We start from the raw sequence: 16506 nt of genomic DNA, 5'->3' as shown, positions 1-16506 counted from the left end.
AAAGGGTAGCAAATACAGTACTCAGTGTTATATCTCAATGCATGGAGTATAAGAAATAAGGTGAATGATCTTGTTGCACTCCTTCATATTGTCTGGTATGATGTTGTGGCCATCACTAAATCATGGCTAAATCATGGAATTTGTTACCACGGGCAGCGGTGGAGGCCAAATCATTGGATGTATTTAAGGCAGAGCTTGATAGATTCTTAATTGGACATGGCATCATAGATTATAGGGAGAAAGCTAGGGAGTGAAGCTGAGGAGGGGATAAAAAGGATCTGCCATGGTTGAATAGTGGAGCAAACTCTATGGGCCTAACTGCCTAATTCTGCTCCTATGTCTTGTGGTCTAAACATTACCAAAGCATCCCTTGCCAACCTTCCCCAATTCACAGCAAGTCCTCTTGTCAACAAAGACCAGTGGCTAGTATCAGGAGCATGGACTATTTTCCACATTTGGGATCCAATTCTCATTAAAGGCAATATTGACCAGGAAATTCATTATTGCCTCCAGTACAGCAACACAGCTTTTGGCCAACCTACAAATAGTATTTGGATACAAAGACTGCAAACTTGACAAAAACAAATAGGCTTTTCAGGTTGCAGTGATACCCTCACTCCTGTTTACAAGGTACTTATCCTCAGGGCTTTGGGAAGGTACCACTTAACACTATCTTCCTGTAGCCATCTGAATTCAATGGCAGGACCAGCAAAGCTACTTCAAGTTCCTCGTCTTTTAAAAAAAAAAGCTCTTCACATTCTGCAAGACAAAATTGTTCTCTTTCCATTCAGATCTCTTTCCATTCTTACCTTAAACCTTTTTTCTCTAATTTTTTTTATTTAATTTTTGATTTACCTCAGCTACGCCCCTCTTGGTATTATATACCTTTGTACCTCTATAAAATCACCCTCCATCTCCTACACTCCAATGTACAAAGGCCTTACCCGTCCAGCCTCTCCCTATAACTGAGGCCCTCGTCAACAGATCATCATTCACTATTTTCATTTTAAAATCTTTTTATTAATTATTATTGAAGATTGACAAAAAAAGATACATTAAGTCAATATGTCATTATGTGCAATAAGGAATTAAATTAGCAAATAACAATTTAACAAAGCTAAGCAATATATCAATAATAATAAAAAAGTAAAGTGTTAATTTTTTTTTGAAAGAAAAAGAAGGGGGAAAAAAAGAACCCCTACTAACTAAAAGAAAGCAAAAAAAACCCCATTGGGAGCACAACCCCGGAGCTATACATCACACAAGCTTCCATTTTAAAAAATCAATCCGCCAACTCAAATCCACTTAAAGAAAAATTGGAGGGAAACCATATTAATTAACTCAAATCAGATGGTAGTAGCAGACGAATGAACCCTACCTTTTCTCACAATCGAATCGAGGACCAAAAGTTCGACTTCTGATTTTCTCCAAACTAAGACATAACATCACCTGGGAAAATCATTGTATCAAAGTAGAAGCAGAAGTATCTTTCCATTTCAACAAAATAGCCCTTCTGGCCAATAATGTAATGAATGCAATTACATGTTGGTCTGATGAAGAAATACCATGAATATATTGAGGGATTATACCAAATAAAACTGTCAATTTATTAGGTTGTAAATTAATTTTAAAGCTTTAGAAATTGTAGAGAAAATAGACTTCCAAAAATGTTTCAATACAGAACACGACCAAAACATATGTGTCAATGTGGCTGTCTCAGTTTTACATCTGTCACACTGACTATCAACATTAGGAAACATTTTAGACAGTCTCTCCTTTGTCAAATAGTAACGATGTACAATTTTAAATTCAATTAAAGAGTGATTGGCACAAATCGAAGAAGAATTGACCAACTTCAAAATCCGCAACCAATCTTCTGTTATCAAAGTCATGTTAAGCTCTCTCTCCCAATCTTGCTTAATCTTAAGTGAAGGGTAATTGTGCTGCTATAACAATAAATTATAAATTTTCCCAATAAAACATTTCACTAAAGGATTTGTTTTTAAAATAATATCTAACAGGTCAGAATCTTGTATCTATGGAAAATTACTTAAATATTTTTGTAAGGATTGTCTGACCTGAAGATATTGAAGGAAATGTGAATATGAGAGAGGATATTTAGTTACTAATTTCTCAAAAGAAATCAGTCGGCCATCTTGGAAAAAATCCGTGAAGGAATAAACCCCTTTATTCCTCCAAAGAAGAAAAGTAGGATCACTTAATGAAGGTTTAAATAAATAATTTCAATAAATTAAAATAAAAAGTTTAAACTTCCTAAGATTAAAAAAATTACGAAACTGGAACCAAATTTGTAATGACTGCTTAATCATTGGATATAAATTTAAATTAGTAATTTTCGCCAGTTGTACAGGCAGAGAAGCTCCTAATAATGAGGTTAAATGAAACTGTTTCACAGCATTCAATTCCAAATCAGCTCAAGGTGGTCGTTCATCTCTGTCAGCCCAATATAACCAAAAACACATATAACGTATATTAACAGCCCAAAAATACATTCTTAAATTAGGCAAAGTAAGACCTCCATCTTTTTTTAATTTTTGTAAATGATATTTAGCAATTCTTGTTTTTTTATTATTCCAAACAGAAGATGAAATAATGGAGTCAACCTGATCAAAGAACTTCTTAGTTAAGGGATATTTTGAAATACATATAAAAATTTTGGTAAAATCATCATTTTAACTGCATGAATTTGACCGACTAACGAAAATGTAAGTGGATTCCATCTACAAAATAATTGCTTCATAAAATCCACTAAAGGAACCAAATTAGCTTTATAAAGATCTTTATGATTTTTAGTGATAATAATACCTAAATATTTAAATAGCTCTAAAAGGAATGTCATCATATATAGAAGCAGAATCAATTAGGGGAAATAACTCACTTTTATGAAGCCTTAGTTTATATCCGGAAAACTTTCCAAAATCATTTAATAGTTTCAATAAACTAGGAATAGATTCTTCAGGATTCAAAATATAAACTAAAAGATCATCAGCATAAAGAGAAATCTTATGAACAGTCCCATTTATAAAAAATCCATGAATATCTTTAGCTTCATGAAGTGCAATAGCCAAGGGTTCCAGCACAAAATTAAATAACAAAGGACTTAACGGAATCCTTGTCTCGTACCCCGTGAAAGCCAAAAGAAAGGAGATCTGCAATTGTTAGTAATGACAGTAGCAATAGGGCTTTTATATATCATTCTAATCCACTTATTGAAGTTAATACCAAAGCAGAATTTCTCTAAAACATTAAGTAAGTATTTCCATTCAACTCTGTCAAATGCCTTTTCAGCATCAAGAGAGACGACACATTGGGGAGCCTTAGAAAAGGATGAATATATAACATTTAACTGTCTCCAAACATTTGAAAAGGAATAATGGCCCCTTGCAAAACCTGTTTGATCTTGAGAAATAATTTCAGCTAATTATTCTCCAGCCGATTAGCCATTATTTTTTAAAGAACTTTAGCATCCACATTTAATAATGAAATAGGTCTACATGAAGCACAGTCAGTAGAATCTTTATCTTTCTTAAGAATTAAAGAAATAGAAGCTTCATAAAATGTGGGAGGTAACTTTCCTATCAAAAAAGAAGCTTTAAGCATTTCCAACATATATGAAGAGTGCAATTTTTCAAATTTTTTTATAAAACCCTACAGAATAACCATCCAGTCCAGGAACTTTACCAGATTGCATTGAAAAAATAGCTTTCTGAATTTCGCTTTCAGTAATATGAGCATCAAGAGTTTGTTGATCTTCAGCAGAAATTTGAGAAAAATCAATCTTTTGTAAAAAGGCATTCATTTTAGAAGAATCAACTGGAAACTGAGATTTATAAAGTTCAATATAAAAGTCTTGAAAAATTTTATTAGTATCTTCATAATTGAAGATTATGCTTCTATATATGCTAAACTACCATCTCCCTTACGAATTTTTAAAATTTGTCTTTTAGCTCTTGCTGCTTTTAATTGAGATGCTAATTTGTCTCACATAAAATTGACTTTTCAATTTAAGCAAATTTCTTTCAATAGGATAAGTTAATAATAAATTATATTGTGATTGGAGTTCAACTCTTTGTTTAAATAAATCTCTGTTAGGAGAGATTGCATAAGTATTATCCAAGTCTTTAATTTGTTTGGAAATTTTATCTAACTCTGTTTTTGTCTGTTTCTTAAGCTTAGCTGAATAGGAAATTATCTGACCATGCAAATATGCTTTAAATGAATCCCATATAATCAATGTCGATACATCTCCCATATTGTTAAAAAGAAAAAATCTTTTATCTGAGTCTCAATAAATTTGACAAAGTCCAGACTTTGTAATAATTTTTCTGGAAAACGCCAAGGCAAATTTGCAATAGCAACATCATTCAATTCAAAAGCTAAACTTAAAGGCGCATGATCCAAAAGAACTATAGCATCATATTCACATTTCTGGACTTTGTACAAAATCAAGGATCAACTATAAAGTAATCGATTCTCGAATATTTTTTGTGAACATGTGAAAAAAAGAATAATCTCTATCATTAGGATGTCAATGTCTCCAAATTTCAACCTGGCCAAAATCAATTAGAAGAGAGTTAATAAGTGATGCAGAACAACTCAGAAACCATTGATTAGTTGAACTCTTGTCAATCAAAGGGTTTAAACAACAGTTAAAATCACCACCCATTAACAACATACACTCATTTAAGTCCGGCAATAAAGCAAATACATTTTTTAAAAAAGGATCATCCACATTAGGTCCATATAGGTTAACCAGAACAATTTTTCTATTACAAATTGTTCCTTGAACAATTAAAAATCTACCATTAATATCTGACACAATGTCTTCTTGGATAAATAAAATATTAGATTTAATAAAAATAGATACTCCCTTTGTTTTATTTTGACAAGTAGCATGAAATTGAAGGCCCTTCCACATTTTAAAAAATTTATTTTGATCGCCCGTTTTAGAACATAGAACATAGAATAGTACAGCACATTACAGGCCCTTCGGCTCACAATGTTGTGCTGACCCTCAAACCCTGCCTCACATATAACCCCCCACCTTAAATTCCTCCATATACCTGACTAGTAGTCTCTTAAACTTCACTAGTGTGTCTGCCTCCACCACTGACTCAGGCAGTGCATTCCACGCACCAACCACTCTCTGAGTGAAAAACCTTCCTCTAATATCCCCCTTGAACTTCCCTCCCCTTAACTTAAAGCCATGTCCTCTTGTACTGAGCAGTGGTGCCCTGGGGAAGAGGCACTGGCTGTCCACTCTGTCTATTTCTCTTAATATCTTGTACACCACTATCATGTCTCCTCTCATCCTCCTTCTCTCCAAAGAGTAAAGCCCTAGCTCCCTTAATCTCTGATCATAATCCATACTCTTTAAACCAGGCAGCATCCTGGTAAATCTCCTCTGTACCTTTTCCAATGCTTCCACATCCTTCCTATAGTGAGGCGACCAGAACTGGACACAGTACTCCAAGTGTGGCCTAACTAGAGTTTAATAGAGCTGCATTATTACATCGAGTCTCTTAAACTCTATCCCTCGACTTATGAATGCTAACACCCCATAAGCTTTCTTAACTACCCTATCTACCTGTGAGGCAACTTTCAGGGATCTGTGGACATCTACCCCCAGATCCCTCTGCTCCTCCACACTACCAAGTATCCTGCCATTTACTTTGTACTCTGCCACTGCTCAGTCCACTTTTGCATCCTATCAATGTCTCTCTGCAATCTTTGACAATCCTCTACACTATCTACAACACCACCAACCTTTGTGTCATCTGCAAACTTGCCAACCCACCCTTCTACCCCCACATCCATGTCGTTAATAAAAATCACAAAAAGTAGAGGTCCCAGAACAGATCCTTGTGGGACACCACTAGTCACAACCCTCCAATCTGAATGTACTCCCTCCACCACAACTCTCTGCCTTCTGCAGGCAAGCCAATTCTGAATCCACCTGGCCAAACTTCCCTGGATCCCATGCCTTCTGACTTTCTGAATAAGCCTACCATGTGGAACCTTGTCAAATGCCTTACTAAAATCCATGTAGATCACATCCACTGCACTACCCTCATCTGTATGCCTGGTCACCTCCTCAAAGAACTCTATCAGGCTTGTTAGGCATGATCTGCCCTTCACAAAGCCATGCTGACTGTCCCTGATCAGACCATGATTCTCTAAATGCCCATAGATCCTATCTCTAAGAATCTTTTCCAACAGCTTTCCCACCACAGACGTAAGGCTCACTGGTCTATAATTACCTGGACTATCCCTACTACCTTTTTTGAACTAGGGGACAACGTTCGCCTTCCTCCAATCCTCTGGTACCACTCCCGTGGACAATGAGAACATAAAGATCCTAGCCAGAGGCTCAGCAATCTCTTCCCTTGCCTCGTGGAGCAACCTTGGGAATATTCCGTCAGGCCCCGGGGACTTATCCATCCTAATGTATTTTAACAACTCCAACACCTCCTCTTCCTTAATATCAACATGCTCCAGAACATTAACCTCACTCATATTGTCCTCACCATCATCAAGTTCCCTCTCATTGGTGAATACCGAAGAGAAGTTTTCATTGAGGACCTCGCTCACTTCCTCAGCCTCCAGGCACATCTTCCCATTTTTATCTCTAATCGGTCCTACCTTTACTCCTGTCATCCTTTTGTTCTTCACATCATTGTAGAATGCCATGGGGTTTTCCTTTACCCTACTCGCCAAGGCCTTCTCATGCCCCCTTCTTGCTCTTCTCAGCCCCTTCTTAAGCTCCATTCTTGCTACCTTATATTCCTCAATAGACCCATCTGATCCTTGCTTCCTAAACCTCATGTATGCTGCCTTCTTCCACCTGACTAGATTTTCCACTTCATTTGTCACCCATGGTTCCTTCACCCTACCATTCTTTATCTTCCTCACGGGGACAAATTTATCCCTAACATCCTGCAAAAGATCCTTAAACATCGACCACATGTCCATAGTACATTTCCCTGCAAAAACATCATCCCAATTCACACCCGCAAGTTCCAGCTTTATAGCCTCATAATTTGCCCTTCCCCAATTAAAAATTTTCCTGTCCTCTCTGATTCTATCCTTTTCCATGATAATGCTAAAGGCCAGGGAGCGGTGATCACTGTCCCCCAGATGCTCACCCACTGACAGATCTGTGACCTGACCCAGTTCGTTACCTAATACTAGATCTAGTATGGCATTTCTCCTAGTCGGCCTGTCAACATACTGTGACAGGAATCCATCCTGGACATACTTAACAAACTCTGCCCCATCTAATCTTCTTTGAAACTAATCAAGTGCCAATCAATATTAGGGAAGTTAAAGTCACCCATGATAACAACCCTGTTATTTTTGCGCCTTTCCAATATCTGCCTCCCAATCTGCTCCTCGGTATCTCTGCTGCTACCAGGGGGCCTATAGAATACCCCCAGTAGAGTAACTGCTCCCTTCCTGTTCCTGACTTCTACCCATACTGACTCAAAAGAGGATCCTGCTACATTATCCACCCTTTCTGCAGCTGTAATAGTATCCCTGACCAGTAATGCCACCCCTCCTCCCATTTTCCCCCCTCTCTATCCCTTTTAAAGCACTGAAATCCAGGAATATTGAGAATCCATTCCTGCCCTGGTGCCAGCCAAGTCTCCATAATGGCCACTACATCATAATTCCACGTATGTATCCAAGCTCTCAGTTCATCACCTTTGTTCCTGATGCTTCTCGCATTGAAGTACACACACTCTAGCCCTTCTACCTTACTACCTTTACACTCTTTTATTCTGCTTCTTTTTCATCAAAGCCTCTCTATATGTTACATCTGGCTTTACTCCATGAACTTCTTTCACTACTCTATTGCTCTGGGTCCCATCCCCCTTGCAAATTAGTTTAAACCCTCCTGAACCATGCTAGCAAACCTACCTGCAAGGATATTGCTCCCCCTCGAGTTCAGGTGCAACACATCCAATCTGTACAGGTCCCACCTTCCCCAGAAGAGATCCCAATGATCCAAAAATCTAAGACCCTGCGCCCTGCACCAACTCTTCAGCCACTCATTCAACTGCCATCTCCTCCAATTCTTACCATCACTATCACGTAGCACTGCAGCAGTCCTGAGAACACCACCCTTGAGGTCCTGTTCTTCAGCCTTCTGCCTAGTTCCTGAAACTCACACTTCAGGACCTCATCCCTCTTCCTGCCTATGTCATTGGTACCAACATGTATCACGACTTCTGGTTGCTTTCCTTCTCGTAACAGTATGCCATGCACCCGGTCAGAGACATCGTGGATCCTGGCATCCGGAAGGCAACAAACCATGCGTTTTGTTATGCGTTTCTTGAACAAAAATTATATCGGGCTGGAATCGATTAATGATTTTTAAAGTCTTCTTTCGCTTAATAGGGTGATTCCAACCATGTACATTCCAACTTACAACATTCATCTGTTTAATTGCCATAAAAAAAGTTTATTTAACACATAAATGGACGCATACCAGCGCAGGCTAATCAAAACTGGCAGTGATAAGTACAACCATACACAAAATATGTATGCTTTGGTACTCCATAATGGGAAAAAATACCAAAAAGAAAACTAAAATTAATCTTACAATTGATCCTGTAAATCAAAATTAACCCCAATCCTCCCACCACCCCAAAAAGCCCGAAATTTGGCAAAAAAAAGCCGAAATGCATCCCCATAGAGTAAAAAAGAGAGAGACTCCACAAGCTGCCCATTTTATAATAGTGGTTTTAAAAAGCTTTCCTTAATTCCTTCCCCCAGTTACAAAAAAAGACAAGATATGGCCCTAAAATAGAAAAGCCCTGTAAAGGAAAAAAATATTTTGCCAAATATAAAAAGCCTAACACTACAAAGCAACACAACACCATATCAAGTCATGTTAACTGGTTCTTCTGCCCACTTACAGACCTTATTTCTAAACAATATATATGCAATTTAAATATCAATTTACTTCCATTACTTTACAGAGTATTATTGTACTGAAACAATGGACATTGGTAAGGCTAGGTAATCATTAAAATGTGAAACAGATTCCCAGTTGAAATGGTTAATACAATAGGACACAATTTTATGGTGATCAGAAGAAAGTATAGGGATCTCAGAGATGTTTTTGTCCTAGACCAGTGGGCACGTAGAAAGATCTACCATGGGTAGTCATAGAGGTAGACACAACAAGGATATTCAAAAAACTCCTAAACAGGCTCATAGTGAAAGACGAATAGAATTCTCTAGAGGACAGAAGCATTAAATTAATCATGAAGTAAATTGAAAGGTAAGCAGAACAACATGGGCCAAAAGGCCAGCACTGTTCCGTTTTTCTCTACAACATCTAGCTCCCCATATCCAGCATAAAAGTTCAGAGAAAAAATAGTTTATATTTAATCCTTAAAAACACGCTGGGGAATGCAAAACTGTCTCCAAGGATGCCAAAACTATAAAATTAAATAAAGATAGAAATACCTATGTAATCTCTAGTGAAGAAAAATCAGCACCATTTTCCATTTAACTGACACACCCAACGAAAAACTTATATATAAGAAAAAAACCTTATGAACTATGGAAACTATCACTTAATTAATGAAAAAAGGAGAATAAAACAAATAATAAAACAGATAATTAAACAGTCTATCCGTTGTCTTAATTCACCCAGTAGACCAAACAGATTTTAAAAAGTCATTCATCATTCACATCGAAAGGTTCACATCTTCTTTAAATGGTCAATCAATCAAAGGACATCTTAAGCAAATCAAAAATATTCAAAGCTTATCTTCTTTCTGAAAGAATGATTATTCAGCAGACCTAAAACCATTCAAACCTCAGCTAGAACCGGAATAGAGTTAACATAGTCCAGCGCCTCTTTGGGGTCCAGAAAAACACGTGGAGTCAAATCTTTGGGAAATAATTTTAATCGGGCTGGATATTGAAGTGAAGGGAATAATCCCTTATCATAGGCTATCTTCATGGTTGGAACGAATTTAGACCACAGAGCCATAACCTCCCATGGATAATTTCATAAAAATGAAGCTCGGAACCTTTAAATTCAAAAACTTTTTGTTTCCTTGCATATTTTATGATTCGGTCTTTAACTTTAAAATGAAGAAAGGAGACTAAAACTGACCTTGGTCTATCTTGGCGAGATGTTGCAGTAAAAATTCTATGTGCTCTTTCGATGTCAGGAGGTTGAGATAAAATATCCGGAAACAGAGATTGAAACAGGTTAGCAAAATAGTCTAATAAATCTCCAGTCTCTGATCCTTCCTTCAATCCAACAATTCGAATATTATTCCGACGAGATCTTGCTTCCAAGTCGATAATCTTCTGTTGTGACTTCTCCAGATGCGCTGATATTTCTGCAATTTGCCGCTTCACCTCTTTAAGTTCAGAATTCAGAGAAATAATGTTTTCCTGCACAAATTGAAAACTCTGTCATAACAACTTCATCTCAGAAGAGGTAGCATCAAATTTTACCATGTTGTTGTCTATCTTCTTATCAAGACCCATCAGCGAATTCTCTAAACGTTCGACCCAGGCTGGTGTTTCCTCAGACTTTTTCCCTTTTCCATTGCTGGATTCAGGAAGCTGCTTTCCACTTCTTAAAGATTGTGACATAGTAACAACTGTTCTCCTCTAAGATCTGACAAATAAAAATTAAAAATTCAAAGTTTAAACTGGGGAAAAGGAAGAATTAATTGCAGCCACACAGATCTGTGTGTCACTCCATTAGACAGTAGGTGGAGTCTCTCACTATTTTCATTCACTTCAACAAGATTCCATCACCAGTTTTACTTCCAGCCCCCTCCCCTTTCAGCATTTTGAACAGACCATTCTTTTCATTGCTCCTTACTGCCTTTCTATCCCCATCAACTTCTTCCTTTAATGCAATAAGTTCCCCTGAGACTGCAGGAGATGCAATGCCTGCCTTTTCACCTCTTCCCTTCCCACTACCCAGGGTATCAATACACAGAACACTGGAGGAACTCACCAGGTCCAGCAGCATCAATGGAAGAGAATAAACAGTTGACATTTTGGGCCAAGACCCTTTATCAAGTCTCAGCCCATCTGCAGAATCTCTTGAGTACATCCAGAGAATCAAACAGTCCTTTGAAGTGAAACAATGATTCAGTTGCACTTCAAATCAAGAGAGCTATATTCAGTGTTCACTATAATGATCTCTACATTGATGAATCCAGTTATTAAAAAAGGATCTTTGACTTGAAACAAAAGCTGCTTCTCTTTCTGGACATGCTACCTGACATGTTTGAGTGATTACAATGTTTTCTGTTTTTGTTTTTGTTCTCTAATCAGAAGCTACCATGTGAACATTTTGACATAATATTATGAGCCTTTTGTCATGTGACAACCATGTGGCACCTTGTAAATTTGTCTTTTGAGCAAACAATTACAAAATTGCATTTGATTTATCATAGATTTCTTCAAAATTGTTTTAGATTTAAAAATCATGATTTTCTTTTCATAAAACCATACTTCCTTTGCATAATTCTATCTCAAAAGTGTAGTGCCCTATTAGCTTAATAATAGATTCTCAAAATTGAATTGTCCTCTTCCAAAATGTTTTCAGCAACAACTATTTACTGACAAAGAACCCCAGAAAGAAAAAAACAATTAGAAAGGGTCAGACAACAAACCTTAAATTATCAAAGTTAAACATTGACAGAAGTCTATGACATATTGGAAGTGAATGTGATTATTCTTCAGTTATTTGCCTTAGCTAAGATATCAATCTTAGCAAATTTGCAAAGCCACCATTACTCTGGTCTCCTTTCTTTTCCATAATGTGTTATCTTGCCATGCAGGAAAAGAAAGTGAGAATGTTTGAGTTGCTTTTAAACAGGGAAATGAGAAGGGCACGTACATCCAGACATAAAACCCAAGAAACAAAGAAAGAAATAGTATGAGGAGGTGTGTAGTGTACATCTAAATATAATGTGTAGTAAAGTAGGAGTCATTGTGCAATCGCTAGAATGAGAAGGAAAATATGTCATGTCTTTAAATGTTAATGAGTAATATTTGTCTTTCAGATTACAAATGAAATAGTACGTCAAATGGTTGAATCGCAAGGAATGTATAACTTAGACAAACCAGGAGACTTTATTAAAATCGTTGACGTGCAATTAATGGCTGCAATGATCCATCCAGGAGGCGGACGCAATGACATTCCTCAGCGGCTGAAGCGACAGTTCACAATCTTTAACTGTACACTCCCATCCAATGCTTCAATTGACAAAATCTTTGGTAAGTTCTAGTTTGTTTTTGTTCATTATAACAGCTTTGCAGCAAATGTTGCCATTATGTTGTTCATTCTACTTAGAAATTCACATGCCACAATTTGCATATATGAATCGTCATTAGGCAAGATGATGACTTGAAAATCAACTGTCAAGTCTTTCCATATGCAGTCATCAACAGGGCTTTTCTGCCGTTCTGCAGTAGCATCTGGAAACCCAGTTGTAAAGTTATAAAAAGCTGATTGTCATGTAATTCATTCCAAGAGATCTACTAACACAGTGTACTCAGCCACATTGTGGAAATCTCTTCAATGCATTTCATAATACCAAGATTAAACTGATTAGAGTAACATTTGACAATATAACTTAGTCATAATTTACTTGAATCCATCCACTTAATGTAGGATTATTGGAGAAAATTTGGAACAGATTCATTCAAGTTCATTTACAATTGGGTCAAGTTATAGACATAGAACGCTACAGTGCAAAAAAAGACCATTTGCTCCATGATGTCTGTCCTAACCATGAGGCCAATTCCATCTGCCTGCCTCTGGTCCATAGCTCTCCATTCTCTGTACATGTGCCTTTCCTAAATGTTTCTTAAATATTGCTATTTTATATGCTTCCACCACCTTTCCCTGGCAGCATGTTATAGGCACCCACCAGTTTCTGTTCTTTTTTTATAAAAAAACAACAAATGCTCCTCGAATTTCTTTCAACTTTTTGTCCACTCACTTTAAACCTATGCCTTCCAGTATTTGACATTTCCTTTCTAGGAGAAGGACTCTATCCTACAAAAAAAAATGGATAGGTGTATGGACAGGAAAGGAATGGAGGGTTATGGGCTGAGTGCAGGTAGGTGGGACTAGGTGAGAGTAAGCGTTCAGCACGGACTAGAAGGGCCAAGATGTCCTGTTTCCGTGCTGTAATTGTTATATGGTTATACATGTGCCTCTCATATTTTATACACTTCTAGCGGGCCTCCTCTCGGCCACCAGTACTGGGAAAAAAAACTATGTCTGGACACCCTCCCTATATTTTTCTCCAAACTCTTTAAAATTATGCCCCTTCATATTAGCCATTTCCATCCTGGGAAAAAGTCTCTGGCTATCCACTCAATTTATGTCTCTTATCATCTTCTATCAGGTCATATTTCATCTTCCTTTGTTTCAAAGAGAAAAGCTTTAGCTCGCTGAAACTATCCTCAAACAACATGCTCTCTAATCCAGGCAGCACTCTGCACACTCTTTCAAGATTCCACATTTTCCCTACAAGGAGGTGACCAGAAATGAACATAATATTACAAGTGTGGTTTAACCAGGATTTTATAAAAGCTGCAGCATTACCTCATGGCTCTTGAATTCAAAATACAAAGTTCAAAGTAAATTTATTATCAAAGTACGTGCTGTATATGTTACCATATACAACCCTGAGATTCATTTTCTATGGGCATACTTAGTAAGTCCATAATAGAATAATAACCATAATTAAATCATTGAAAGACCACACCAACTTGGGTGTTCGACCAGTGTGCAAAAGATGACAAACTGTGCAAATACAAAAAGAAAGATAAAATAATAATAAATAAGCAATAAATGTCAAGAACATGAGATGAAGAGTCCTTGAAAGTTTTTTAATAACTTAAGGGAAGTTTTAAACTACATGTAATATGGCAGGGGGATGGGAGTCCACACAGGAAAAAGGAAGGAAGTGATGCAGAGACCAAAGCTCAAGTTAGTGAAGAAAAAAGTAAGAGTAGAGTGCAGAAAAGTAAAAAGCAAAAATTGCATAGGTCACAATGAGTATAAGGGCACTTTATCTAAATGCCCATAGTATTAGAAACAAGGTTAGTGAACGTGGCACAGTAGATATGTAGAGCTACTAGGACTTGATGTTTCAATCCCAATGATAAAGTCGGCACTCTCGATGTTGGCAGTAGGCTTGGAGTGGTGACGAGGAGGGTAGCTATGTCTTCGGGGTCATCAGGTGGGCACCCTCCTTTGACGTTTCGTTGATAAGCCCACGACATCTCCAGAGGGCTCAACGGTGCTACCTGGCGTCCCAGATACACCCCCCTCAGTTCCATACCCTCCTGTCTTCATCTTGCAGCCCAGTTGTTGTCTTTCCTTTTAATCCAAATCCAATTGTTGCTTTCTTCTGCTGCATTTGACAAGGACTTGATTGCTTGTTGGATCAGTACCAAAGCATATGATTTAGTGGCCATTACAGAAACCTGGTTGCAAGGTGGAGATGACTGGGAATTAAATATCCAAGGGTATCAGGTAATACAGAAAGATAGGCAGGAAGGCAGAGTGGGTGGGGTGGGGCTCTTGATTAGGGATGAGATCAGGGCGATTGTGAGAAACAATATAAGATCTATGGAGCAGAATGTTGAGTCCATCTGAGTGGAGATTAAGAATAGTAAAGGGAAATAATTCACTGATGGGTGTTGTCTATAGGCTACCTAATAAAAATATTGCAGTGGCAGAGGCGTTTAACCAAGAAACAACTGAAGTTTATAAGAACAGAACGGCAGTTGTCATGGGGGATTTTAACTTCCATATAGATTGGGTGAATCAGGTTGGTCAAGGAAGTCTTGAGAACTTTATAGAATGCATCCGTGATGGCTTTCTTGAGCAGCATGTTAGTGAACCTACAAGGGAAAATACTATCTTAGATCTGGTCCTGTGCTATGAGACAGGTAAGATTAATAATCTTGTAGTCAGGGATCCTCTTGGAAAGAGTGATCATAGTATGTTTGAATTTTGCATTCAGATGGAGGATGAAATAGTTAGATCTAAAACTAGTGTATTATGCTTGAACAAGAGAGACTACAACAGGATGAGGGAGGAGTTGGCTAATGTGGATTGGGAGCACAGGCTATTTGGTAGGACAGTTGAGGAACAGTGGAATACTTTCAAAAAGATTTTTCACAGTGCTCAACAGAAGTATATTCCAGTCAAAAGCAAGGACAGTAAGTGTGGGGAGAGCCAGTCTTGGATAACTAAGGAAATAAAAGATAGTATCAAATTAAAAGCTCATGTGTACAGTCGCAAAGAGTAGTGGGAGACTGGAGGATTGGGAAAACTTTAAAAAGCACCAAAGAACAACTAAACAAAAATAAGGAAAGGGAAGATAGAGCATGAAAGTAAATTAGCACTAAATATAAAAACAGATAGCAAAAGTTTTTCTAAATATATAAAGCAGAAGAGGGTGGCTAAAGTCAACGTAGGTCCCTTGCAAGAAGAGAAGGGGAAATTGATATTGGGTGAGAAGGAAATGGCTGAGGCATTGAACGACTATTTTGTGTTGGTCTTCACGGCAGAAGACACATCTAATATGCCAAAGAAGGATGTTATGGATGAAATGGGAGGTGAGGACCTCGATAAAATCACTGCCACTAAAGAGCTAGTGATGAGCAAACTAGAGGACCCAAAGGTAGATAAGTCCCCTGGTCCTGATGGGATGCTTCCCAGGGTGCTGAGGGAATTGGTGGAGGTTGTAGTAGACTTGTTGGTAATCATTTATCAGAACTCTGTAAACTCTGGGCAGGTACAGGCAGATTGGAGGACAGCAAATGTCATGTCACTTTTTTTAAAAAGGATGTAGACAAAAGACAGGCAACAATAGGCCAGTTAGCTTAACATCTGTGGTTGGGAAAATGCTTGAAGCTGTCATTAAGGAAAAAATAGTGAAACATTTAGAAAGGAGTGGTTCCATTAGACAGACGCAGCATGGATTCAGAAAAGGCAGGTCCTGTTTGACATACTTACTGGAGTTCTTTGAGGACATAATGAGTGCAGTGGATAGAGGGGAACAGATGGATGTTGTATACTTGGATTTCCAGAAAATGTCTGATAAGGTCCTGCACAAGGGTCTTTTAAATAAGGTACGGATACATGGAGTCAGTGGAAGTGTATTGGCATGGATAGTGGATTGGTTAACCAATAGAAGACAGAGAGTTGGTATAAATGAGTGTTTCTCAGTTGGTGGTGAGTGGGGTGCTGCAGGGGTCAGTGTGAGCCCACAGCTGTTTACCATTTACATTGATGATTTGGAAGAGGGGACTGAGTGTAGCATAGCAAAATTCGCTGATGACAGTAAACTGAGTGGAAAAGCAAATTGTACAGAGGATGTGAGAGTTTGCAGAGGGATATAGATAGGTAAGTGAGTGGGCCAAGGTCTGGCAGATGGAATACAATGTTGATAAATGCAAGATCAT

The 16506-nt window shown here is 37.8% G+C and overlaps 1 protein-coding gene across 1 annotated transcript in view; it reads left to right on the top strand.

Moving 5' to 3' along the window:
- The window catches only part of LOC140732658 (dynein axonemal heavy chain 8-like), a 952247-nt gene that overhangs the window by 676659 nt on the left and 259082 nt on the right, over positions 1–16506 (top strand). Inside the window, exon 56 of the mRNA XM_073055351.1 lies at positions 12078–12291. Coding sequence (XP_072911452.1) covers positions 12078–12291 — 214 coding nt within the window. The remainder of the gene's footprint in view (positions 1–12077; positions 12292–16506) is intronic.

Source organism: Hemitrygon akajei, chromosome 9 (genome assembly GCF_048418815.1).
Source record: "Hemitrygon akajei chromosome 9, sHemAka1.3, whole genome shotgun sequence".
Lineage (NCBI taxonomy): Eukaryota > Metazoa > Chordata > Chondrichthyes > Myliobatiformes > Dasyatidae > Hemitrygon > Hemitrygon akajei.
The sequence above is the reverse complement of the archived record's forward strand: the minus strand, read 5'-3'. Positions and strand labels throughout refer to the sequence as shown.